Source organism: Lissotriton vulgaris, chromosome 1_1 (assembly GCF_964263255.1).
Source record: "Lissotriton vulgaris chromosome 1_1, aLisVul1.2, whole genome shotgun sequence".
In the NCBI taxonomy this organism is placed as follows: domain Eukaryota; kingdom Metazoa; phylum Chordata; class Amphibia; order Caudata; family Salamandridae; genus Lissotriton; species Lissotriton vulgaris.
In genome coordinates, this window is record NC_141685.1 from 1,938,893,381 (window position 1) to 1,938,919,653 (window position 26,273).

At 47.1% G+C, this 26,273-nt stretch overlaps 1 protein-coding gene across 2 annotated transcripts in view; it reads left to right on the plus strand.

The window, feature by feature from the left end:
- The window catches only part of ACSS3 (acyl-CoA synthetase short chain family member 3), a 1,235,137-nt gene that overhangs the window by 918,093 nt on the left and 290,771 nt on the right, over nucleotides 1-26,273 (plus strand). For both annotated transcript variants that reach the window (XM_086919605.1, XM_086919608.1), the window contains exon 9: nucleotides 6,727-6,830. In XM_086919605.1, coding sequence (XP_086775731.1) covers nucleotides 6,727-6,830 — 104 coding nt within the window. The remainder of the gene's footprint in view (nucleotides 1-6,726; nucleotides 6,831-26,273) is intronic.

A 26,273-nucleotide genomic window follows, 5' to 3' on the forward strand; every position in this document is an offset into this window, starting at 1 on the left:
TTACACGGTTGTTGGTTGTGGAGTGTCCAAAAGGTAACTGCTGCTGTCTTATATTTTCACTGTTTCCAACCCTTTTATCATCCTATATTTACACAATGTCGATGTTTACGAATCATGTATTTATTTAATGGTCCTGCATAACAAGTAAAGCTTTCTTGCACATGTTGGCCCTGCATTAAAAAAGGATTCTAACCTGTTGGTTTTAAGTTGATAACACAGACAAAGAAAATGTTGTCACCGACCTGTAGCACACCTACCTATTAATGCCACCCAAGACACATCTTCACCACACACTTTTCTGCATTTCCGTGTGTATTTGATATCGGTCTTAGTTTCTTTACTTCTTTCCATGATTTATCCCTGTCATCTTATGCCTTAGTGTGCCCATTCCGTTTATTAGGTCTCGCTGGTGTTAGCAGCGCGAAGCGCTGCTCCAGCGAAAGACCTATTGTTGTGGGTTTGCCGGGAATGGGGCACAGGGGGGGGGTTACGCGCTTCACCTCGGCGATTTCATCTCGAGGACGCGCTTCTGCAGTCGGACTTGCATCACGTGTGCAGAATCTCCAGGGGGCTGCAGATCTGTTTTTGCGATGGAGCCTAATGACTTCCGTGTCTCGTTTTTTTTTTTTTGGCAAGTTGCACGCGCTTTTATTTTTTTGCAGGCAAGTGGCACGCGCTTGACTCTCCAGGGCGCTGCAGATCTGCGCTGCAGATCTGTTGTTGTGATCGCGCCTAATGACTTCCGTGCCTCGCATTTTTTTTTAGGCAAGTTGTACGCGCTTGACTCTCCAGGGCGCTGCAGATCTGTTGTTGTGATTGCGCCTAATGACTTCCGCATCTCTAATTATTTTAGGCAAGTGGCGCGTGCTTCTGCTGGCCGTGTGCAGACTCTCCTGTGCGCTTCTGTACAGATGTTGTTAACTAATGTGCTTGGTGATTTTTATTTAACCACAGTGTTAAAAGTCGCAAAGGTACGTTAAAAGCCGCCTCACTGGGACTATGGTTGCTTTTAAATTCCAAAGCATTACCACGTCTCAAACTTCGTAACCCTTCTTGTCGCTGACACCATTACGGTTAAAAGAACGGCTTACAATATATAATTTCTACGATAGCTCTCATATTATGGAATTAATTAAAATCAACAAGTTATGTAAAAAGCCGCCTCACTGCCGCTTCTGCTGGCCCTGTGCACACTCTCCTGTGCGCTTCCGTTCAGCTAATGTGATTGGTGCTTTTTAGGTCTCGCTGGTGTTAGCAGCGCATAGCGCTGCTCCAGCGAAAGACCTATTGTTGTGGGTTTCCTGGGAATGGCTGAGAGGGGGTGGTTACGCGCATAACCTCGGCAATTTCACCTCGAGGACGCGCTTCAGCTGGCGGGCTCGCATCACGTGTTCAGACTCTCCTGGGCGCTGCAGCTCTGGTGTTGTGAATGTGCCGAACGTGCCTAATGACCGCGCCTAATGACTTCCATCTATCAGTCTAGCCGTCAATGTGCCCCCACTCACCGGGTCTCTCATCCTGTCCCGCGGTAGTGGCGCTGTACGGGATTCGTAGGCGGCTAGCTCCCTTCCCTTCACAGGAGCGTGGGGTAGGCTCCCGTCCGCTTCCTGTCTGTGCTGGTGGCCCCGCCCTCATGCAGGCAGTCCTGGGCAGTCCAGCCTGGCTTTCTGTGTCTCGCCCGTGCAGAGGGACCGGAAACACTCAATCCAAGAAAGGTACGTTGCTTGTTGTGGTCGGCATTTGTTTGCAGCGTTTCTCAGTAGTGTCTACCAACTTTGTTTGATGCGCTCTAAGCTTTCAATTAGCTATATAAGAATATTTACATTTTAAAGAGCTGCAAATTTTGCTGTATACAAGGAGGCGCGATAGCCCAAGAATTACACAAGCTGATGGAGTGGGGAGCCGGGATCCCAACCTAGGTTTCTTCTTCGAGAGAGACACACTTTCTGCTCTGCCCCAGCTCACCTCAGTCTGAAGTTCCAATGCTCACTCTGACCTGAATGGCAAATTTATTTACTCTTATAGCCTTAGACAAACGTTACCATTTATAGACGGTTTTAGGAGGAAAAAAAATTGCCTCAGCTGTGCGAGATCCTGTCTTCCTTGGATCCACCTGTTGGGCAGACTTCACTGCAGGCTCTCTGAGCTGGATGCACCCTGTTTAGTGGCCTCTTTATGCCGGGTGCGACCACCTCCTTTATCCTCTGGGACTCTCTCCCAGCCTCTCATGGCCCTTCCTGTGAGATTCAAGCAGACCTCTTCTCTGAGGTATTGAGCCCCCTCACACCCCATTGGGCCCCTGCATGCGGGCGCAAAGCCTTGAAGCACCCTCTCTGGGGCTTTGCCTGTGTGGCGCTCAGTCCGATGCCCGCAGCCCTCATTCTAGGCCCTGCCTGTACATGGCAGCTCGCCAAGATCCCCTCAGGGCTCTTTGCCTGAGGGTAGCCAAACCACTGTCCCTCCATTGAGGACCCCCATGGGGTGTGCATCCACCCATTACTATTTGGACTGCAGAGTACAGAGCCACTGCCCCTTCCTCTTGTCTGGCCTGTGGGGCTTATAGCGCGATGTCTCTGCCTGTAGAGGGCACCTGTGCATGAACCCCCCCTCACTGGGCCCCGCCTGTGGAATGCAGGGGTAATGTCCTTCCATCGATGCCCCCCAGGGGGTGCGCATCCCCCAAACCTTTTCCATTTGTACTGCAGAGCCAGAGTGCAGAACAACTGGCCCTTCCTTCTGGCCTGGCCTGTGGGGCTTATAGCGAGATTTCTCTGCCTGTAGAAGGCAGGTCTCCATTAACCCCCTTCCTGCTCCCACACCTGTGGAATGCAAGGGGTAATGTCCCTCAGTCCGTACCAGTTCCCGCTCCCTCACACCCTGAAACTTACAACTTCTGCTCTGCCTTTCCCCTCTGGGTTGAGGGTCCTGCGGGTGGGTGCGCTGCTCGATGGGACTTGGGAGCCCCCTCCCCGCATATGCTCCCAAGTACTGAGTGCTTTAACGCCAATTAGGGGCGGCTGCCACACAGCCCCATTGAGCGCCGCCGGCCCATGAATGCATCTGCCTAGAAATGAACACGAGTAGGTGAATGGTCAGGAGAGGGGGCTCTCCCGGAGGAAGGGGCGGGGAGCTATGATTTTATGGAGCACTCAGAAGCAGTACATTTCAGATTTATGTGCACTTCGACAACCGCAAGATCTGAGGAATCCCTTCAAGGGGGCTTCAGAGGGACTTTTGCAACCTTTTCAAAGTGGGCTGGGGCTGATCTCTGGAGGGGCTTGGCATCAATAGTAACGTTTCCAAATTACCATCATGACTCTGGGCAATAGCTTGCTTAATCTTTCCGATGGCCCCCAGCGCCTAGAGACCCTTACGGGTGATTGTGCCGCTTTACAAATGTGGATTATAATGTCATATGCTGGGATTCCCATATAACTGTAATTACTAATCAAAGGCCGGCTTAATATCCCACCCGCATTCTGTTAGCCCCGCACAGCTGGTCAGGGGGCGTCCTCCGCAGAGGGGTCTGGGCTGCTGCTGCCCTCACACTGCACTACAGCTAGTGCATACTGGCCGGGGTCTGCAGGAAAACGCACAGCTGATACAGCGCCTCTCAAGAGACAACCGCGTGGGAGCTATGCAAATGTTTGTAAGTGTGAATGCGGTGGCACTGGTGCCTCTCTGATGCCTATTAGACTCGCAAGTCCTTGGGGAAAAAACTATTTTGTGTTTGTAATCATTTTGGTGCATTTAAGACAGAGCTGCACGAAACTTCATCTTAAAAGGACGCCCTGCCACGGTCTAAGGTAGCTCTGTGCCACCATGGCTCACTGCTTGTCTCTGCCCGGCCACAGGCTCTGGTGACTTCCGTGGCTCACAGGGCTCGGGTGGCTTCCTGACACTGCGGAACTGTTCCTTCTATGTTGTCTCTCGGAATCTGGCCTTCCCCTGGCACGGCTAGCATTGGGATGCTGTGGCTCACAGTACTCTGCGCCGCCACAGGCGGGGACTCACTAGAGTCAAATCTGTAGTTGCACAGTTCATTAAAACAAGCATTTGCAATGCAATAGGTCTTGCATTTGCGAGAGTTTGAGCTATTGGCATTGCAAATGGCAATGCCTTTTATTAAAAGCGTTTGAAAACCTGCAAGCTGTGCGTAAACAAGCACTTTGTAATTGTAGTCCTTGCTTATGAGAAGCAAAGCTGGCATTCTCTTTTACTGACAGCCTTGCTTCTCGTAAGCAAGGACTATACGTACAAAGTGCATGTTTATGCATGGCTTGTAGGTTTTCAAAACAAAAGAATAAAAGGCATTGTCATTTACAATGCCAATAGCTCCAACTATTACAAATGTGAGACCTATTGCATTGCAAATGCTTGTCTCAACATCTTAGCACTTTAAGCAAATCTCCTTCATTTATACCAGTGTACATTTATGTTTAGATGCAATTCTGTGTTTTTTCAGGGGGTTCGGGAGGGAGCGGATAGAACTGGATCAGTGTTTAATACTCTGCAACAGGATGATTAATATAAGACAAACACCGTTGCACAGAAAGACAACATACAAGAAAGCCCTCTGAAACGTACAATCCCCACACACACCTTATAAATTTCCAGTTGAAGTGGCAGCCAGTACATTTTGGAGCCAGGGGGGCGGACAGGACGCACAGGCACACATTCACAGCCATGCATTCACACGTGGGTGTAAATAAACACATCCATTCACAACACTTATTACCAAACATTCATACATACACACATGCACGCATCAAACATTAATTTTTTTAAAAAGCACACACACTTACCCGCAGCTCGGCCTCGGATATCCCAGGAGGCTTGGGACTGCTGCCTTCCCTCGTTGGGGAAGGGGGAAGGCAGCAGTCCCAACATCCTCACAGAGTGGGATGAGTCAGTGAGACTGCTGAACTCACCCCAATCCACTCTGTGATGAAGTGTCACTGAGTGACACTCGATCCTGGGCCCATCAGGACTTAAAACTGAAGCACCCAGGTGCGAGGCAATTAATGTTGCTAAACCCTGGTCACTGAGGGGAGGGCCTCATGGACCTTTGCTGAGCTGAGGATGTCACACCCACAGGAGCTGCGACTTCCTAAGCCTAGCAAAGTTCAGCTCTGGCAGCCAGGAGCCTGCACATTTAGGCATGTTTAGCTCCTGGCTGCCTGAGCTGAAATTGAACAGTGTTGGTCCAGCCTGACAAACACTGCTCATGAAGGACAAAAGACGGGGGCTGTAGCCCCTCAGCCCCAATGGACCGGCAGTGGCTGTCTGGTTGTGAATCTACAAGCTGAATACCATGTTTACCATCATGGGAACTAGCAATCCATGACCCACTGCTGAAATAGTGCTGGACACAAATTACAAGGGCAGAGGAGAGCAAATCGAGCCAAGTGGAAGTCCCATTTCTCAAACACACATAAGTTTCCTTTCTGAACGTGCAGGTCTCAATGTGCTATTTGAGATGTTTGAGTGGCTGTTCATTCATTCACCACTGATGGTATAGTGTTGTATTTGGCTGTGGACAGATGTGATAAATCCTCGACTATTCTTCTTTCCATACCCTACCATTTCTAGGCAGGGATTGGTTGGAAACATATCTGGAGGCATGGGGGCTCGAGGCGAATGATGAATGTCTGCACTTGCCGTGATTTGTAAATTCAATTTAGAGTTATTACATGTTGTTTTATAATTTGTTGTTTGAACAAGTTCAGTTCAGTATTCAGTATCAATTCTTAGACTTCGAATCAGACTTCTGCGTATGCAAATAAAAATGCTGAGTAGTAATGAAACCTGGCCCTCTTCAATACAGAAATATAATGCAGAATGTCACTGGGACCATTATTTTTACGTTCATTGCTGACACATTGCATCACTGAGCCTACAAATACTTTTCCAGTTTTAAACAAGCATTTGTAAAGCCAACACTCTACGTTTGCATGCTGCCTTAACACAGTGTGCCACACAAGAGAGAGCCTGCAGGAGTGGACAGACACAGATATTGTTGTAAAGTAGTCAAACATAAAGTTCGATGCAAGCACTCGAGGGGAGGTGGAAGGAAACTCAGAAAGAGAAAATAGCATTATATGAGAGACGACTTCTCCACCATGCTGCGCCAACATATGAATGACAAAATCTCAAGCCGGTGGTTGAGAGAGGCTGGTCCCAGAAAGCTAATGGTTTAAAGGGATGGACCCAAAGCAACGTCTATGTCTGTTGATATCATAGCAGGCTGTGAAAATCCAGTACTAAAATTGGACCACTTAAGAAAAAACTACAATGTAGGTTTCAATAAGACAGAGATTAATAGCTTTTCGAAAAGAACACACACCTCCATGTAAAATAGAGAGTTGAAATATTTCTTTCTCAGTACAAACAGGACAGAGCTGGAACAAAGTAAACCTGACAAAGAAACGTTTCCAAGGTCACAACAGGCACATAGCAGCACCTTGTCATTTGTCATGGCCCGGGTATTCGGCTTATAGAGAACTTTTGAAGCAAAGTTTCAGAAATGTCTGCCCCAACACTAACTTGAACTGGGATGTCACGAAAGTGACCCCAGAGTAGACAGTAAAGCTCCCATTAAATTATTAACCAATACAAACACAGAAATGTTTGTGATGAATGGCTCGTAGTTGAGTAATCTACTCCAGCGATATAACTTGTGATGCGAATGATTTTATTGATTATACATATTGCTTCCCAAATCAGGTTTCGAACGTTATTCGTGGCCGGAGAGAGATGTGATCTCGACACGTTGGAATGGTCAAAACGAGTCTTTAATGTTCCAGTGCTAGATCATTGGTGGCAAACTGGTAAGTACAGAATGCATAACCTTTTAAATATGCTGTTCTGTGTGCATTACAAATTATGGTTAAATACCAATGTATTTCTTCTTGTAAGGTTGAATTTGAATCCTCCATGTATTTATCATCTTAATCGTACATTTTATGAGTAATTATGTGATGTATTGCTTTTTGAAACACGTTATGTTAAAGCTGTTGTAATTAATCTTTTCAATGTGCCGTTACAAAATGCAGGAAATTTGGCCAATAGCGGTCATTAAAATGGCCAATATTGATGAAAAAAGTAATATAACCATACGCTGCTTGTGCAGTGTAATTTGATGAGTCAAGGTGGTTTTTTAAATGAACATAAATCTACAGTAAAAAGAAGAATGCAGCATCTCTTAATTAACTATAAGTATCAAAGTTCAGAATAATGTCGTACTTTAAAGGTCGCCTCTGTTTAAATATGACAAAGACATTCGCCTCACGAGTGAGACTCAATGGTAACGAGATTTGTGATTGGCATTACGTAGCACTAATAATAATAATGTATGCAAATATGACATGCCATTCGGCTGGACTTCAACCAACAAGTACATTGCATTCTGGGATTTAGAAGGGAGTGCAAATACAATTTGTACAAGCGGAATATTTTTTTTTAAACAGCGTAACTCCACCTCTTTAATAAAAAGAAGAAAACAATGAAAGTAGTTTCCATCTATCTTCAGAATAAATCATGTTATTTTGAAGTAGTGATAAGACTGAACATTGAGGGTACAGAATGAGAACCCTTTTGCGATTTTGTATTCACATTCATAAAATCAAATAAAGACACAAGACACAATGTGCAGGAACTACAAAGTATACCTGGTATTATATGACTAGATCTGGATGGAGAGCTCTACGGAACCGTGTACAACCGTAAGAATGCAATGATGGCATATTTTATTGTTTACCTTGTTTATTTGTTTATCCATTTATTTATTCATTCATCTCATCTCATTTACAGATCCGGACTGATGTTACCTTCTTGTTTTCACTATGCTTTATTTTCCGTTAATGTATGTATGTATGTATGTATTGTTTTATATGCACTGATCCATGTTTGATTACGGCGTCACTCCAATACGATTGTAATTCTACTGATGCCTTATGGCCGTTATCATTTTTGCTATTGCTCAATAAAAAAGATTTGAACTAAAAAAAAAAAAAATCAAACAGAGCACTCCATTCACCCTAAAAAAGGAAAATGTGCTAGAGGGGAATTACGAAGACATTGAGATACCTAACACAAGAACGCAATCTCAAAAAAGTCACCACACATTGGCTGCAACCCTGTTTCATTGGCTACGACACCAGCAATCCTTAGTTGACCTGACTTGGGGAGTGTCATGCCATTACATTGTATGGGGCTTATATTTCAAAGGATAGAGTGTTCTGCATTTTTTCACCACCAACCAAATCGACATAATTCACAACTCCGCTGATGCCCATAGAAACACTCATGCAGTAGCATTGCATTGTCCATTAATACTTAGCATCAGTTTCGAAGAAATGAGAGAAGCCATGATACTCGAAAGCATGAAGTGCATTTGAAGCTTCAAATAGCCTGTACAAGTTTGATGACTACGATAGCAACGGGCTCATGATTTCCTACTTTCCCACCAGTGAGGTTGAAAAGGCACTGGGGCAGATATTCGACAAATCTGCTGCTATTGCCCAGGAGGATGGTTTGGAAGAAGTGGAGAACAGAAAAAAGAAGAGGCAAGTTCAAAAACAATTATCTAATCATTAAGACTAGCACCTAACATTGAAAGGAGAATTAAGAGAACAGTGGAGAATAGACTTCATAGCTAGAAATAGCAGCTGATAGTGGTCTGTGATGCTCAGATTCTGTGGGCCCTTCAGGTTGTCTCAAACAGCATCTCCAATTATCATAAAGCTACGAATTCCCTACCAAACTCTTAAACTGCACATATAACATGAATGGTTATTGCAATTCTTGATAAGGAAGTGTGAGTTATTAAGATCAACTTTATTAAACTTGGCTGTTGGGTGATCAATCATTTTTGCTTCAGGTTTTTCTTCAGGCATGGTTAGAGAGACACTTTTTTTCTGACCTGACAGTGCCCAGTCCATCTGATGGTATGTGGAGATTTTACCTGCATCCTAGACATTAAACTCGATATTTCTATTCCTTAGACTCAAAGTAAGATTTTTGGAACTCATGGAAATAATTTTCCTGAAGGGTTTGTGGAGTTTGGTGGACCTATGTCACGAGTCCTGAGCAATTGATTTTAGTTTCCTATTAGACACCATGTCTGTCAAAGTCTGAATAACATTACAGGGCTCATTAGCACAATTTTTCAGTTAAGGTTAAAAAGAAAGCATATTTCCATCTATGCATGTTATTTAAACTGGGGGAGAGATCTGACAGGGTTCTTACTTACATGAACAGAAGTCATCAGGCTTACTCTAAGATGACAGCTGTAAGGAATGAGGATAATCGCATTTTAGTACTTCTGCTATGCTGGACGTATTCCATTCATCATTCTGTGGAATTAATGCTGATGTGGTATCTGGTACCCTCCCAATAATATGTGGTAATTAGATGGAGACAGACTCTCGGTTCCGGAGGCAAACAAGTAGAAAAATTGCTTGGTGTTAGGACACCCCATTATTTCTCCAAAACTGAGATAAGGAAGAACAATAAAATCTATATATATAGCATAAACTCACAAAGAACGCTACTAGGCACTGAATCAAATGTAGAACTCCAGTCTCAATTTAGACTGGATGTGTTTGTGATTTGAATTTGATATTTGGTGTGATCCTGATGCTCAAATGTAATAGGTTATCCAGAGTTTCCCCCAGAAGATAAGATTATGTTTTTTTTTTACTTAATAATAATGTTTTAGTATTTGCCCTTCAAAGACCTGACTGAAGGCGCTATGCAAATAATGCAAACATTTGAAATATATATATAGATGAATAGACTACCTTCTCAAATAAATGTATGGCAAGCATCAGATTCCCCTGTAAAGGCTCTTGTATATATTAGTTATTGTTTTTCAACTGTGTTCTTTGCAAAGTATTTAGACACATTCTGTTCTTTCTCCAAAACTACATTGTCCCTTAGTCTGTTTATGAACGTTCCAGAAGATTGAAGTTAAGTTAACCCACTAAGTATAGTGTTCCATATATTGCAATCTTCAATCTTAATAGATCCGACCCATGCACCGTATAGTATGTATGGCTAAGCAATATGTATTAATCATGCAAGGCGGATGTCACACCCATCAAATAGGCATATACATGCCTTTTCATGGTTATGATTGTGACCACTGTAATTTCCCAAATAACTCTTATCTCTGTATGAGTGTCTCCCAAGGCCCTTACATTTCAGATGGGCCATTTCTTGGGTGACTAATTTTGTCTTGGAGAGATAAATTGTAAACAATTCTGTGGCTGAAGGAGAGAAGTCTAAGGCGTGCTGCGCTTTAACCAGGGTTCCACAGAACCATTGTTCAGCTATTCATAGGCAAAAGCAGGCCATGGCTTAGAGTCTCACCCTGAAAGCGTGCTGTGGTTGCAGCATCTAATAAGCAGATCTGAAAGAGACAAGTTAGTGATAGATTCCTTACCTTAGAATATCCCCAGGCGTCAGACTGGATCCGGAAAGTTTTGCGTAGCAGTACCCTTGCGCGTCGGTAGGCGTCGTCTGCAGCTCCGCGTCCGTCGTCGTGGGCGGCGTGATGACGTCGTCGGAGTACTTAGACGCCGCCTCCGCGTGCTGACGTCAGTTCTTCTTTTTTCCACGCCAGCCAGCTCAGATCTGGAAAGAGCAGTTCCCTAGTCACTTTTTGACTAAACTTTTGTGATCTTTTGATCCATTTTGAAGTCTCTACGACTCCGACGGTGCCGTTAGGGATGCCCGGATTCAAGCATTGCGACGAGTGCGACCGTACCATGTCGGTCACGGATCCCCACCGCCTGTGCCTGATGTGTTTGGGCGTCGACCATGACGACGAGGCCTGCTCCGACTGTCGGGCCCTTTCGAGGAAGGCCAGGCGGGAGCGGTCCCGCAGGCGACTCGAAATCCGCCAGTTGGCCCCGCGCCGTGTGAGGTCCCGGTCCCACGGGAGGTCGAGGGACAGGTCGCGGGGACGGAGCCGTCACAGCTCCAGGAGTCGGCACCACTCCTCCGGGTCCAAGTCGTCAGGTAAGAAGCATAAGAAGTCGAAGAGACATCATCGCTCTTCTGACTCCCCCCGATGCTCGCACGATACGGCCGGGGATTCGGGTGACACCGCCCACGCGGCTCCTCGGGAGTCGCGGGCGCCGCGTTCAGCCCCATACCCATGGTCTGAACGCGACGCCGGAGGAGATCGAGCGTTTCCTCATGGCCATGAGGTCCCTTTCTCCTCCGACGGGTTCCGCGGCGCCTCCGGGCCCAGCGAACCCGTCTGGGGGCCCTAGTGGGTCGGGGGCTACGACCCCGACGCCGTCGGGTGCTTCGGCCTCGACGCCGGCGGTGCCTTCGGGCCGGCGCCGCAAGGCCCCACAATCCCGACACCGCCGGTGCCCTCGGGCCCGGCGCCGCAGGGTACAGCGGCCCCGGCGTCATCGGCGCCTTCAGGCCCGGCGCCGCAGGGCGCCGCTGGACCCTCCTCGGGCGATGGATCGTCACCGGTGGACCTTACGACCCCCCCGGCATCGGTCCGTGTGGTGTCCCCTCCGGCGTCGTCCTCGGGCGGCGCCGTCCCCGATGCCTCCGTTCAATCGGTTCCGACATCGGGACGACGCCTATCGGCGCCGATCTCGACGCCGTTTGGAGATTTTAGTTTCTATGAACCGACCTCATTCAATTACGACCCTGAATCTCAGGAGAGGAGGGAGGAGGAGGATTGGGAGGGGTCTGAGGACCCTCTGGCCATAAAGTGCCAGTCTAACATGGACTGGACAGGAGACCTTGGGGAGGCCAGTGGCCTGGACACCTCTCCAGACACTGGATTTGTCTCTCCTCCTACCCTGGCATCGGAGGAGGGAGCTACCTATGGTGTGGTGTTGACGAGGGCTGCCAAGGCCTTGGGCCTTGAGCTCCCCGTCGCGGCCGTGAGGACTAACCTCCTCACTGAGGTCTTTAAGCCGCAGTCATGCTCCATGGAGCCTCTGCTGCCGTTTAATGAAGCCTTGACGGACGTTCTTTTGGGCACTTGGTCCAGGCCCGCTACAGGTTCGCCTGTAGATAGGAACGTGGCCTGACGCCACCGCCCTGCCCCGGGCGACCCATGTTTCCTGTCCACCCACCCCACCCCCGAGAGTCTGGTTATCCAGGCCTCTAACTCCCAGGCCGCCTTCCCGACGGCCCCGCCGGACAGGGAGTCCAAGAGGTACGAGAACTATGGTAAGAAGATCTTCTCGTCCCTTAGCTTGGGACTGCGGTCTTCCAACACCGCATGCCTCTTGGGCCATTACACCCACTCTCTGTGGGAAACGGTGGCGGAAGTGCTGCCAGAGTGTCCGTTGGAGGTACGGGCCAAACTCGGCCAAGCCCTGGTGGAGGGCCGGGACGCAGCCAGGTATTCAATCAGGTGCGGACTGGATACTACTGACTCGCTGGGCAGAGCGATGGCTACGATGGTGGCGGTACGACGCCACGCCTGGCTGAGATCCGCCAATTTTTCGGCAGACGTCCAAAATACACTCATGGACATGCCGTTCGATGGCCGTCGCCTCTTTGGCGACAAGGCAGACCACGCGCTTGAGCGCTTTAAGGACTCCAGGGCTACGGCCAAGTCCTTGGGCCTCTCGACCCCGCGCCAGCAAATGGGTGCCTTTCGCTCCTTTCGTGGCCAAGGAAGGGGCATCCCCACACGTGCTGCCAGCCACTCGCCGCAAACTGTCGTCCAGCGCGGCGGCGGCCGTGGAAACCACCTTGGAGGTGGTCAGGGAAACAAGCGGAGTCAGTCCACACCTGCCCCCGCAGCATCCGCCTTTAAACCCTCCTAGTCCGTGCTTTTCGGCCCATGTGACGCCAGTGGGAGGCAGGGTTCGCCATCACCACTCTCACTGGCGCACTGGCACTTCGGACAGGTGGGTGCTGCAGATCGTCCGAAGGGGCTACTCCCTCCCCTTCGAGACGACCCCTCAAGCCATGCCACCGCAACACCACCGCGTATCGGGGGATCATTTGCGGCTCCTGCAGGAGGAAGTTTCGGCCCTCTTGGCCAAGGGGGCCATCGAGCACGTTCCTGGGCCAGAAGTAGGACGTGGTTGCTACTACTTCCTGGTACCCAAGAAGGGCAAAGGGTGCCTACGCCCTGTCTTGGATCTGAGGAACGTCAACGGCTTCCTCCGGAAGGAGAAGTTCAAAATGCTGACACTGGCTCAGGTCTTGACTGCCCTAGACCCAGGAGACTGGATGGTAGCGTTGGACTTGCAGGACGCATATTTCCACATCCTCGTCCTGCCGGCCCACCGGCGTTACCTGCGGTTCACAGTAGGCCTCGAGCACTTTCAGTTTACGGTGCTCCCCTTCGAAAGTGATGGCGGTGGTCGCAGCTCATCTGCGCAGGTTGGGGGTCTCAGTCTTCCCCTACCTAGATGACTGGTTGTTGAAGGCGGGCTCGCCCCAGGCAGTCGTCAGCCACCTCCAGACTATGGCGGATCTCCTGCACCAGCTGGGATTTTCCATCAATGTGCCGAAGTCACACCTGTGCCCCTCTCAGAAGCTCCTTTTCATCGAAGCGGTTCTCGACTCGGCGCAGTTTCGGGTTTACCCGCCCGAACAGCGGGTTCGGGATATACAGGCTCTGATTCCGATCTTCGGGGCGTTATCCCGAGTTTCGGTAAGGTTGACGCTGCGGCTTCTGGGGCTGATGGCCTCCTGCATCCTTCTGGTGCATCACGCACGGTGGCGGATGCGGGCTCTGCAGTGGGACCTGAAGTTTCAGTGGGCCCAGCACCGGGGCAACCTGTCCGACCATCTCGGAGGGCACTGCGAGACAGCTGCAGTGGTGGCTCATGGACCGCGATTGGGTCAACGGCAGATCCCTCTCCCTTCCCCAACCGGAGCACGTAGTTGTGACGGAGGCGTCCCTCCAGGGCTGGGGAGGCCACTTGGGAGAGGCAGAGATCAGAGGACTCTGGTCTGCGGCGGAGTCCCGGCTCCATATCAATCTGTTGGAGCTGCGGGTGATTCGTCTGGCACTGAAGGCATTCCTCCCGTCTGTCCGAGGGAGTGCAGTGCAAGTGTTCACGGACAACACCACCGCCATGTGGTACTGCAACAAACAGGGCGGAGTGGGGTTGTGGACCCTTTGCCAGGAGGCTCTGCGTCTCTGGCAATGGCTGGAACATCAGGGCGTGACTCTGGTGATTCAACACCTGGCAGGTTCTCTGAACGCCAGGGCGGACGAACTCAGCCGTCGGTGCTCGATGGATCATGAATGGCGTCTGCACTCGGACGTGGCGCAAGGCCTCTTTCTGCGATGGGTAGAGCCTTGGTTAGATCTATTCGCCACCGAAGAGAACGCACAATGTCATCAGTTCTGCGCTTTGGAATTTCCAGGGCGGCACTCGCTTGGAGATGCTTTTCGTCGCGAGTGGAGCTGCGGTCTGTTGTACGCCTTTCCGCCTATACCACTTCTGCCCAGAGTGCTGAAGAAGATCAAGCGCGACCGGGCACACGTCATCCTTGTGGCTCCGGATTGGGCACGAAGGTACTGGTACCCCGAGCTACTCAGTATGTCAGTCGATCCCCCGGTTCGTCTGCCTCTTCAGGAGGACCTTCTGTCGCAGCAGCAGGGGCCGGTCCTCCACCCAAACCTGTCCAGTCTCCACCTCCATGCTTGGAGATTGAGCGGCGACAGTTGAGGCCATTTGACTTGCCTCCTGAAGTTTGCAACATCATTCTGGCAGCCAGGCTTCCCTCCACAAAGACGGTATACGCCTGCAGGTGGAACAGATTTGTGGCATGGTGCAAAGCAAAGGCTGTGGATCCTCTCAATGCCCCTCTCTCTGAGGTTCTCTTCTTCCTTCTTTCTCTTGCCCAGCAGGGCTCTGCTCTGGGCACTGTCAAGTGCTATATTTCGGCTCTTTCAGCCTTTCTGAGGCTGCCTGACCAACCTTCTTTGTTCAAGTCCCCTATCATAAATCGATTCCTGAAGGGCATCACTCATACCTTTCCTCCTGTTCCCTTCGTGATGCCTCAGTGGGACTTGAACCTGGTTCTAACATTTCTGATGTGCGCTCCCTTTGAGCCACTTCACAACTGTCCTCTTCGTCTTCTTTCTTTGAAGACTGCCTTCCTGGTAGCCATCACCTCTGCCAGGAGAGTGAGTGAGCTCCAGGCTCTCTCTTTTGTAAGCCTCCTTTCCTTTCAGTCCATCCGGACAAGGTTGCTTTAAGGACTAGGCCCTACTTCTTGCCTAAGGTGGTCACAGCCTTCCACATTGGGCAATCCATCACATTGCCCACCTTCTTTCTGCCTCCGCACCCCTCGAGAGAGGAGGAGAGGCTCCACCGTCTGGACCCAAAACGTGCGCTCTCCTTTTATCTGAATCGCACACAACAGTTCCGGGTGGATGATCAACTCTTTGTTGGGTACGCGGGCGCTAAGAAAGGGAAAGCGGTGCACAAACGGACCATCTCTCGATGGATTATCTTGTGCATCCAGGCGTGTTACTCCTTGGCTAAGAAGGAACCCCCTGTTGGGCTGAGGGCTCATTCCACTCGAGCCACGGCCACTACTACTGCCTTGGGCCGAGGTGTGCCCTTGCAGGACATTTGCCAGGCAGCTACGTGGGCCTCGCTGCACATGTTTGCAAGGCACTACTGCCTGGACAGTCAAGTCGGGAGGGACGGCTACTTTGGCCGTTCCGTCCTCCAGGACTTTCTGGTGTAAATATTGGTTCGCAGACCCACCACAACGGGGATGGTATTGCTGGGGTATCTATTCTAAGGTAAGGAATGTATCACTGACGTGTCTCTATCAGATGCACAAGTTACTACTTGTGTAACGATATATCTGTAAGAGACAATAGTTAGTGATAGATTCCTTACCGACCCACCCATCCTCTCTGTTCTGCGAACCGATATCTAGGGTTAAGGTCTTTCCCTTTCAGGGCCCTAGTTTCTTGGCACCAGTGTCTGTTTTTGTCATGGCTCTGCGCTTCTGGCGCGGAAAAGCTGTGGCTAAGAACTGACGTCAGCACGCGGAGGCGGCGTCTAAGTACTCCGACGACGTCATCACGGCGCCCACGACGCCGACGACGGACGCAGAGCCGCAGACGACGCCTACCGACGCGCAAGGGTACTGCTACGCAAAACTTTCCGGATCCAGTCTGACGCCTGGGGATATTCTAAGGTAAGGAATCTATCACTAACTAATGTCTCTTACAGATATATCGTTACACAAGTAGTAACTTGTGCAACACTACAAGTTCAGCCATGACAGGGTTCAACAGCCTTCAACATATGTGTTAGTATGTCACAGTATTAAGTCCCCGTGTGGGATTACTTGTCTGCCAAAACCATCGACAATGAATGATGTGATGTATGTAATAATATAAAATGCCAATAAACAAGTTGTACAAAAAAAAAGACTTTAAGTTCAGCCATAGCAAAATTTTAGCACAGAAATCAAGTATTAATTAATTTAAGCAATGGAAGGTGATCCAGCGCTCCTACCAAAATTCTGCATAAATGATGACACCATCTACCACCAAACTTACCAATCAATACCAGGCCCATAAAAATAATAGAGCAGCTGAATCATGAGGCGAATTAATCTAATATGTTGTTTAAACTATCTACAATAAACAAGACCAGCTTGTCATTTAGTAAGTTTATTCAAACATATTCATGAAAACTTAGGTTTTGGAACTTTATTAAACAAGTATTAGAAAATAACATTAAAGAAAAGTTTATTCAGCATTTATAAAGAGAGCTTGATTCAAGAAATATTATTCATTAACAGAAATAAGTGAAAAAGAGCAATTCCAAACCCTAACTAATTCCCTGTCTCTACCCTCATCGCCTGAAAACAAAGTCTTTAAAAGTCTCCTTTCCTTACGTGCGTTCGTCGATCAGCAGAACACGACCCTCTGGAATCAAGAAGCGTAGGAAAAAGTCTGCTCCTTGAGCCAATTCTTATACCCTAAAACTAAGGCTAAACTAACTATTTTCACATTCCAACAGATGAATTCTGGCTCTCCATTGGCTGAACCACCTCATGCCACAGTAAATTGTGACATCTTCCACCTCAGGTCCGGCTTTTACACAAAGCCATTGTTCGTGTACAGAGTCTAGGCGACAGTTCCTTAGGCTGCTACATTTTGTAGCAAAGATGTTCATGTAATGCACAAAAATGCCACGACTCACATCCTGGCCTTGAGCCTGTCCATTCTGAGCTTCCCGTGACACAATAGCAAACCTCTCCACAGGGTCGCCTTTGGCAGTTCTTTTCAAAACATTTCACAATAAAAGTTTATAGGCTTCTCATCTTTTTCAAAACAAGTTTTCTCTTGTGGCTTTACATCAGCAGGCCTCTTTTCAGAAAGCGTCAATATTGCATTATTTTTCTGCAGCCAACTCTATGCTTCTTTAGGAAAACTATTATTTAAACAAACATAAAACATCAATTAATTAAAGAATTGACATTTGTTCTGTTACCCACCCCCTTTGCTAAATGTTAACCCATTAATTACGTTACCTAGCAAAAGCACATTTAAGCAGGATATATTACCTTTGATATACCAATCCGATCTGGAACTGCATTTGCCACAGAAAAGACAAGACAAAAGCACATTTAAAAGCACATGCTATTATTTTTGACAGCAGCAGTTAGTATACGACAAAGACAATAGGCAATAATTATTGTATTATTTCTTTAGCATTTTGCACAAATAAGCATAATGTTAGTCCCGTGTGTTCATGTTGCACAGTTTATTCTAGGTTAATTTAATAACATGCAGCAAACATATTAGTTTTATTAAACATTATGGAAGTCTGACTTCACAAGCCTGAACAAAATATTGTTCTTTAACCCGCTCCATCAAAGGTCAACAGTTTCGGAAACTATTTTAAGTGTCATTATTGCGTTTTTTTTCTAGTAGGAGTGGAATCAAGAGCCATATCAAGCTGTGATTGGATTAGTTAGGACAGCTGTTGAGGCCTAGCCCACTTATAAAAGATACCTTTTATTCAAAAAGAATGAATGGATGTAATACATTGGGGTCCTGGGTTCAAGGCAATAGTTCCTGTCTTCCTCCAAGCATCAGACAGCAGGTCAGTCCTCCTTCTGAGGATTCATAGGTCCAGAAGCGTTCTGATTTCAGTTTCTGAGCATGTCATTTTCATTTCCAGTTCAGCTTGTGGGTGGAGGACACACCTTTGTCTAACTCTCAAACTGGATCCGGTCAGTTCCTTCCTTTCCTCTGGGTTTGGCTTCTGCCTGGCTAGTGAAACAATGGCTGGGCCAGGTCTGGCCCTTTTGAATTGTAATCAGGTACATCCTGCCAACATGATCCTCACCTTTCCACACATAGGCCCTGTTAGAACTGGGATTCCTGGTTGGCTGAGGTATGTACAAAGGACAGGCAGGAACCATCACTCTAGTCAGAGTAAGCTAGATGCACACTAAAATATATCCTATGCTCACCCTCTGGTAGCGGGGCACAGAGCAGTCAGGCTTATCCAGAGAGGCAATGTGTAAAGCCTTTGTGCAACGCACTCACATTGTAATACAATAGAATGAATAGACTGTAAAAAGACTCTACACAGGTTTAGAAAAATATGGAATATTTATCTGAGTAAAACAAGACCAGAATTATAAACTTCCAATCAGCAGAACTTCAGATATGAATTTTTAAAGATGAAATCCAAAAACAGTGCATAGGAGAAGTAATAAGCACTAAAAGGTTACTTGACATTGCTTTAGATCTGGGTAAATCCAAACTTCAGGATGATCGTGATGAAGAGCAGGCTGGCTGCAGGACCCAGGCAGGGCCTGCTGAGAAAGTAACTTTGTATAGAGCAAGCATCAACATCTTAATGTGTTAGTCCAATACACACCGTTGGGTTGATGCATCAAACTTAAGCCTCTCAGTTGGTGTCAAAGAATCTGCGCTGCATTCGAAGTAAAGCCTCACAGTGGCTTCTTCAGATTGGTGCTGTGTTGTTGTTGAACCTCGATGTGGGACCCATGTTGTTGTCAAATCGGCAATGCGTCAGTATCGTTGGGCACAGAGTTGGTTCTGAAAGGTGCAAATGGGTCACTGCATTAAGTTTTGCAGAAAAACTGCTGCAGATCTCACTTCTGAGGCCCAGGAGGCGGCATCTCAATCAAGGGTAGGACTCACAGATGGCAGAGTCGAGCAGAACCAGCAGAGTTGCAAGAAGTGTTTTGTTACCATGAGACTTCAGAGAAAAGTGAGGGTTAACCACGCCAAGGATGGCAAGTTTAACATGTACCATATCACTCTACATAACTGGGCAACACTCCCCTAGTGTAGGTTTATGGGCTGTTGTTTAAAAGGGTCTCTTTCCCTGTAGTACCCTGCCAGAATGAGCAGTCATCAAGCAAATGCCAAGAGAGAATTCATCCAGCAGTCCCTCCAAAGGTGAAAAGCCAACCAGGAAGCCTCTGCCCAATGACCCACCAACTGAAAATGGTCATCAGACGATTCACCAACTGCTGAATGCATCTAGGTAATCCAACGTGGATGTACACACCAGGTCCTCAAATGTATTGGAGTTCAATGTAAGGTAAACAATCAATGGGAAAAAACACACCATATATTCTATCAGAAAGAAAAAACATCCCATGGAATCACTCAACAGTGAGACATATGCTTAGAACTCTGCAACAGGTTAATTAACGCTTACTAGGACTCTACAGAAAAGGAAACAAACACTGAGGTAAACAATCAATAAAGACATATATGCTAGGAAGCCCACAACCATGGACACACATGTTTTGTAAAGGTAGTGGGGATAGGAGCTCCCCTTCTCAGCAATGTTAAAACTTAATCGAGATATTTCACCAAAAGTTAAACAACCAGGAAACATGCACCAGGCAAACTGCTAAGAAGAAATTGTGATCCAGTGTACCTACCAGTGTGGAACAATATCCTGCAAACCCATCAGTTAAACCAGGAAACTTGCATCATGTAAACCGCTAAGGAAATGCGCTCCAGGTCATCCACAAATGTGGAACTATGCCCTACAAATCCACCAGTGTTGTAATATACCTCCTGGAACTCATCAGTGTGAAGCTCACACAAATTGGAATGTAACTCATACATTTTCTGGATCATAGTGCCATAACTCACTTATTGGGAGGGAGGTGCAGAACAGATGTCTGACGAAGTCTCTGATTCAAGTAAAGCTTTGCTCCAATGTCCCATACCTACATCCTTGTTATAAGGAAGGGGGATGGTTAAGGCCTAGGTTGTTTTCTTTAGCTATTCCCTTTGCAGTGAGACTCATGGAAGGGTCCCTCTGGTGTACCCGCTAGCTCATTCTCCCACTCCGGTGCTGATGATGTCTAATTGAAGTGGTTCCTGATCAAGCAAAACCAAAGGTATGCCCTGAGAACATGTTTGGCGGGCACTGGCCCCTCAGTTTCCTGAAGGTCACTGGAACAAAAGTGGAATTTCTGCTGCTCGACACCAAGCACCCTACCTTCATAAGACCATGCATTCAACCTTTGGCATCTGGTCGTCCCTCTTTGCAGCAAGGGGAATAAAATTCAATTCATTCCTGACTTCCAAATCACCTTTGAGACCCAGATGTCCTCAGTGGTCCACCACTAACTCTGGCTTTTCTGACACAATGTTTCCCGAAGGCCACCTCTGAGAAATGGTTCACCTTCAATTCCAGGCTAAGGTATCTAACTGAACCATGGACTGTTAGGAAAGCCAGCCTCCTACCTCTAAGTGATCAAGAACAATTCTACAGGACTGGTAGATAAAATCTGAAATCTTTGATCTAGCTTCTCTATAACTCCTAAGCCACCTCTCAAATACCCCAACAACAAATTACAACACAACAACCCTTGATAGATCATATGCTCCTCTGAGAAAAGCCACCATCAGGTCCCATGAATCCACTGCAAGAGGCCAGCATGTGCAAGACTGGAGCCTTTACTATAGAATACGCTCTAGATTAACATCTTCAACAACTTCATTGCAAAGGTGCCCACCTCGAAACAAATCCATCGCAAAGTCGACCACTAGGCATCCAAGCCAACCATCTTTTAGCCAGGCAATTCCACCCTGTCAACACAATGCTAACAATCTCTCAACAAAACCATCCAAGATGCAACAAGGCCAATGTCCTCACAGCAAGGCCTGCCATCTCACAACAATGACATGGACCACACTGCAAAGCCAAACACCATGCTGCAAAGATGACCCCCTTACAACATTGTTCACACCCACTCACTAAAACCAAGCACCTTATTCTCAGACAAAACCTTAAAGATTGTTTTCTGACTCATCTTTTCCAATCACATCTGTAAGAGAATATTGAGGTAGTTCTATTCGATATCAGAGTTTTCAAGCATCCATCTATTGCCTGCTGATCCAGCGCTGCTCTAAAACAAACCTCCAAACCATAACTTATATCCTAGGAGCTATCACACTTTACCCGTCGGTGGGGCCCATAACACCGCGAGTCACTCATCCACACAAATCACCCTGCTCCCAAGATCAGTGAGATAACCAGAGGATGAGCTGCTGGAATAGTGGATTGTCCTACTTCATCTATTTAATCTAAATTCTATACATTATATACATCTGCAGTTCATATGATCCATGTTATAATTCTCGAGAAAACATTAAGACACTCCACTGTTTGGTCAATAGATCAGCTAGTAAAAGTTAACTAATGGACAACAAGACCAACTTAATTCTTCACTTATTTATTTATTTATTTTTAATTTCTAAATCTCCTAGCATGACTTTACTTTTATAAACCCGTAGTTCAAAAACATTTTATTAATTCACCTAAAGAAAAAGAAATTTAAATTCAAACTGTTTAGATTTATTAGCAGAATAGTTTAGAAAAATAAGTCAAAGACATATTACCAATCTTCTTCAGCAATAGAAATCAGGGTTAAAGCGGACAAGTTCCCAAAAACAGCCTCTCTATTCTTTCTCGATGTTCACCTCCCATCAGGACTCCGTCCCCATCAAAAGGTAAAGTAATGAAAAATTTCAGAGTCTTTGCACCAAGGAAAATCGATTCGTCCGACAGCATGTCGCGGTGCGAAAAATAGTTCAAAAGCCAGCTTTTTTCTCTCCTCCAAACAACCTCTTTTATACCCTTTTTCCCTAACTAACTAAAATTTGAAACTTTTAGGGTCCACATTCAATTCTCATTGGTCTACTCAAGGGGTGGATGAGGATAACCTCATCTCCTCATTGTCCATATTTTCGCCTAGTCGTAGCTCCAAATACAATAAGGTTCAGATTGTTCATTATTACATTCTTTCACCCTTGTCCTTTAACTTGTCACCTTCATATATTTTCCCAGGCTCACGACACAAACATCTTAACTTGGCACCATTCTGCTCTTCAGGCCACGCTGACCTTGACACCAGCTGCACAGGCACAGGCTGTTTGCACATCTCTCGAGCAGTCGCGCATGCGTAGAAAGATGGTCTCATGGAGTCTGACAAACCCTCCATGTTTTACTAGGGCACATGGGCCATAACAGGAACTATCATGGAAACAAACACAAATAAACGTTAATTTTCAAAATAAAACCGTTCTGTTTACCTCCCCCCATTCTACGTTTACCTTTTTAGTGGTTACCTAGCTTTCAGGCCACACATATGTGTTGTTTTCTTACCATTCTCCACCATTTCTGCCACAATTATACATCTAGAAAGCATTCATGCATAGAATTTCATTAGAATATAGCATTTCCACACTATGTTATTAAGACAGTTTCAAATAATTAATGGATTGCGGTTTGCAACACAAGCATATTAGTATCCCACGTGTATTTGTGTATGTGCTTTCTATTCTTCGTTGGTTAATTTTAAAACCACATCAATAATACATATTACAGTTATGGGAAAGAGACTTTACGAGGGGTATACACATTTCTTTGTTTTTCACCCTCGCTCCATCAACTCCCTCGTTGGTGATTTACCACCAAATAACACCCACAAATTTTATAACATTTTCAAAAACATGTTTCAAAGTCTTTTCAATTAGTATGGTTTATACTCTAGTCTCTTCTATTTTCTTTCTGTCTTGATAAAATTTCTCTTTAATCTCTTCCATTTCAATGTCCCCTTTTTCACGTTCTCTTTCTTGTCTTTCTTCAAATTCCTTTTTTTATAGACTTTTAAAGATTTCTTCTTTTTCTGAGTTTACAACCTAATTTTAAGACTAAGATTATAACTATTATCATAGTTATTGGAATTAATACTTTCCCTATTGTTGGTCTACCTATTTCATAAAACCAATTCTTAACAGCTGAAAAACTCCTACCAAGTTTCTCAAGAACACTGTCAACCTCCAGTGGTAAAATTTCTTTATGCAACTCTGTAAGGTTTGATATATACCTTTCAATGTTTTGACTTGCATCTGTGTTAGACCTGACATCATTGGCTTGAGTCTCTCCTCCATTTTTTTCTGTTTGCCTCCACTATTTTACGATGTTTTGCTGGTATATGCTTTGGGCGCCGTGCCACTGCTGATCAGTGCCACAGTGCAAGTGCTCCCTATGGTAAATTGATGTATCGATTGTATCCATGTTTGGCCTATTTGGTTTACTGTCAGTCCCTAGTCTAGTGCACTAGGAGTGCCGGGGCTTGTAAATACAAATACCGCTCGTGGGCTTGCAGCACGTGTTGTGCCACCCACAGGAGCGGCCTCGTAACAGAATGTCTACGGGTCGGTTATTGCGAGACCCACGTGCAGCCTAGTGCTGTCACGCAGGCTGCGCAAGTATACCTACTTGCCAGCCCCTCAAACCTTCCCTTAACTTCATGTTAGTCACCCCTATGGTAGGCCCACGGGCAGGGTGCATTGTAAGTCTAAGGTAGGACACGCCTGACCAAGTTGGCATGTCCTAATAGTGAACTACAGCCATCTTCGTGCTTCACTATCACGAGGTAACCTGCTCTCCGTTGGTTAGAATGGGCTGCCGGGATTATTAATGCTATGATCCTAGCTGGCTCGGGGAGCATGGTGCAATGTCGAGTTTGGTATCCCTGAACTCGGGGTTTAATTGCTCATCCGTTGGTATGGATGGTTTTTGGACTCTGGGTTCGAAAGTAGCACTTTTAGAAAGTGTCTACTTTCTTGTCTAACCATTTCTGGTTTCTGCTGGTCTTGCGTGTGTGTGACAGGAGCTGGGTGGCTCCAGAGGTCTGGATGAGTCAGTGTGGGATGAGTGGGACATTTGCGTTGAGAGTAGGGGGAGAGTAGTTGCTGATAGCCTGCCCTGCCTGGTACAATGCTGGCTCCACCTCCTGCCAAGCGGCTGATGGCTCTGTGCCTGCCATGGACGATCCTAGCCCCACCTTCTGCCAGGAGGCCGATAGCCCTGCTCCGGCAAGTGACAATGCTGGCTCCACCTCCTGCTGGGCGTCTGAGGACCCAGCCCTGCTCAGTGAATAAGCCAGGTGCTTCTGCATGGCTCCACCCACCACAGACCCAGGATGTTGGGAAAGTCTCCTGCATGGACAAAGGGATCAAAGCCGAAAAGGGGTATAAAAGAAGGACCCCTGAACCAAGAATTTAGATCACTTCTGACAAGGAACCCTGTAACCAAGGACAAGAGGCCTGCTGATCTGAGGACTTGCCTACCCCTTCTGCCAGTGTGCTGTTTGCTGGGGGGAATCCTGCAGTGCTTCTTTATTTTTGCCAAGGAACCAGGAGGGAGGAACTGTGTGTGTACTCTCACGCTTGATAAAGAAAATCTCCAAGGACTGGAAGAGTGCCAGCCTCCTGCTGAAGTCACAGGGCTAAAGGACTTCATCTGCTTAAAGTGCTATTGGCTGGAACCTGTGAATCCAGCACCTCTGAAAGAGCCCGCAATCTCGACGCCGACGGACGTCGCCGAATCCAGCTCGACGTAGTGGGTAACTGCCCCAGTGTCCCGCTTCCTCGACGACCGGCCGCCGGGCCCGATCGACGCCAGCAGCAACGCCAGTGAGTGGGAGTACGGCTCCAGCTCCAAGGGACATCGTGTCTGCACCGCTGCTGATCGCATCGCCCTCGTGCCCTCTCAACGCCGTGAGCGCTGCTCACACTTTGCAACCGCATCATCGACAACGACGCCTGCTGAGGCCTGATCGACACCGAAGACGCGACGCCGGATTGCTCGACGCCGCTGATCATCGTGTGCTTCATTTTTCCTAAGGTACTGTGTTGTTGGGGGTCCGTGTGACTCCGGGCTCGACGTAGCGCTCCTCGCGGTCGACGCCGAACCTTTGGATTATCTTTGCCTCGACGTCGTGTAGCTCCCATGTGAGTTACCCTGTTGCTAAGAACTGTGTTTCCAAGAAGAAGATTTGCTTGATACTAAAGACTTTGTGCTAAAGAAGAAGCTACCTTTGAACTATCCTTTTTCCTTCCCAAAGTATTTATTCAGATTGTGTACAGTTTTGTCGTTATTTGGTCTTGTGCTAAGCCTTATATAAAAATCCTTATTTTTATAATACTACTGTGTCGTGTCCATTTGTAGTGTATACACTTTATTACTGTATGTGGTCATAAATGCTTAACGCACAGCCTCTGAGATAAGCCTGTTCTGCTCTGCCAAGCTACCAAGGGGGTGAGCAGGGGTTATCAAAGGGTGTGATCCCCTTGCCCTGACTAGAAAAGGTGTGTCCCTATTTGTCAGAAGTGTATACCTCTGCCAACTAGAGACAGCCGGTTCTAACATTGGACGCAGCGGTGAGGATTTGGACCTTGCATTTATGACCCATGTGCAGTGATTAGTGTGCGCTACATAGTGAAAGCAGACCATAACGCAGTCACAATCTGACTTGGAAGGATCCTATTTTTGGTTCTCCGCTTTTCTGAAACTTGATTTTTTGAACACTGCCAGTTTTGACCACGAGTGACACCGGAGTCACTACCCCTGTTGTTGTTGAGGAGGAATTCGACAGAGCGAAGATAAACGACTACGGCTTGAAGAAACTAAAATCCTTCTGCAAGCAGTTTAAAGTTCCCACCAAAGGCCTCTCGTTGAAGGAGGAATATCTCAAAGCTCTGGAGGCCTGGTTGGAATCCAGAGATCCCACTGATCCGGTGGTGGTACCGCCAGTGGAAGGGGAAGAGGAGGCGCCAGCGAATGGGCCTGAGTCCTCTCCCGGAAGCAGTGTTTCCTCCAAAGGTCTTTCCCCTGAAGAACGAGAAGAAAAGGCGAAGGAGCGTGCATACAACATGGAAATGGCAAGGCTAAAGGTAAATGGGCAGTTGGAGTTAGAAAATGCAA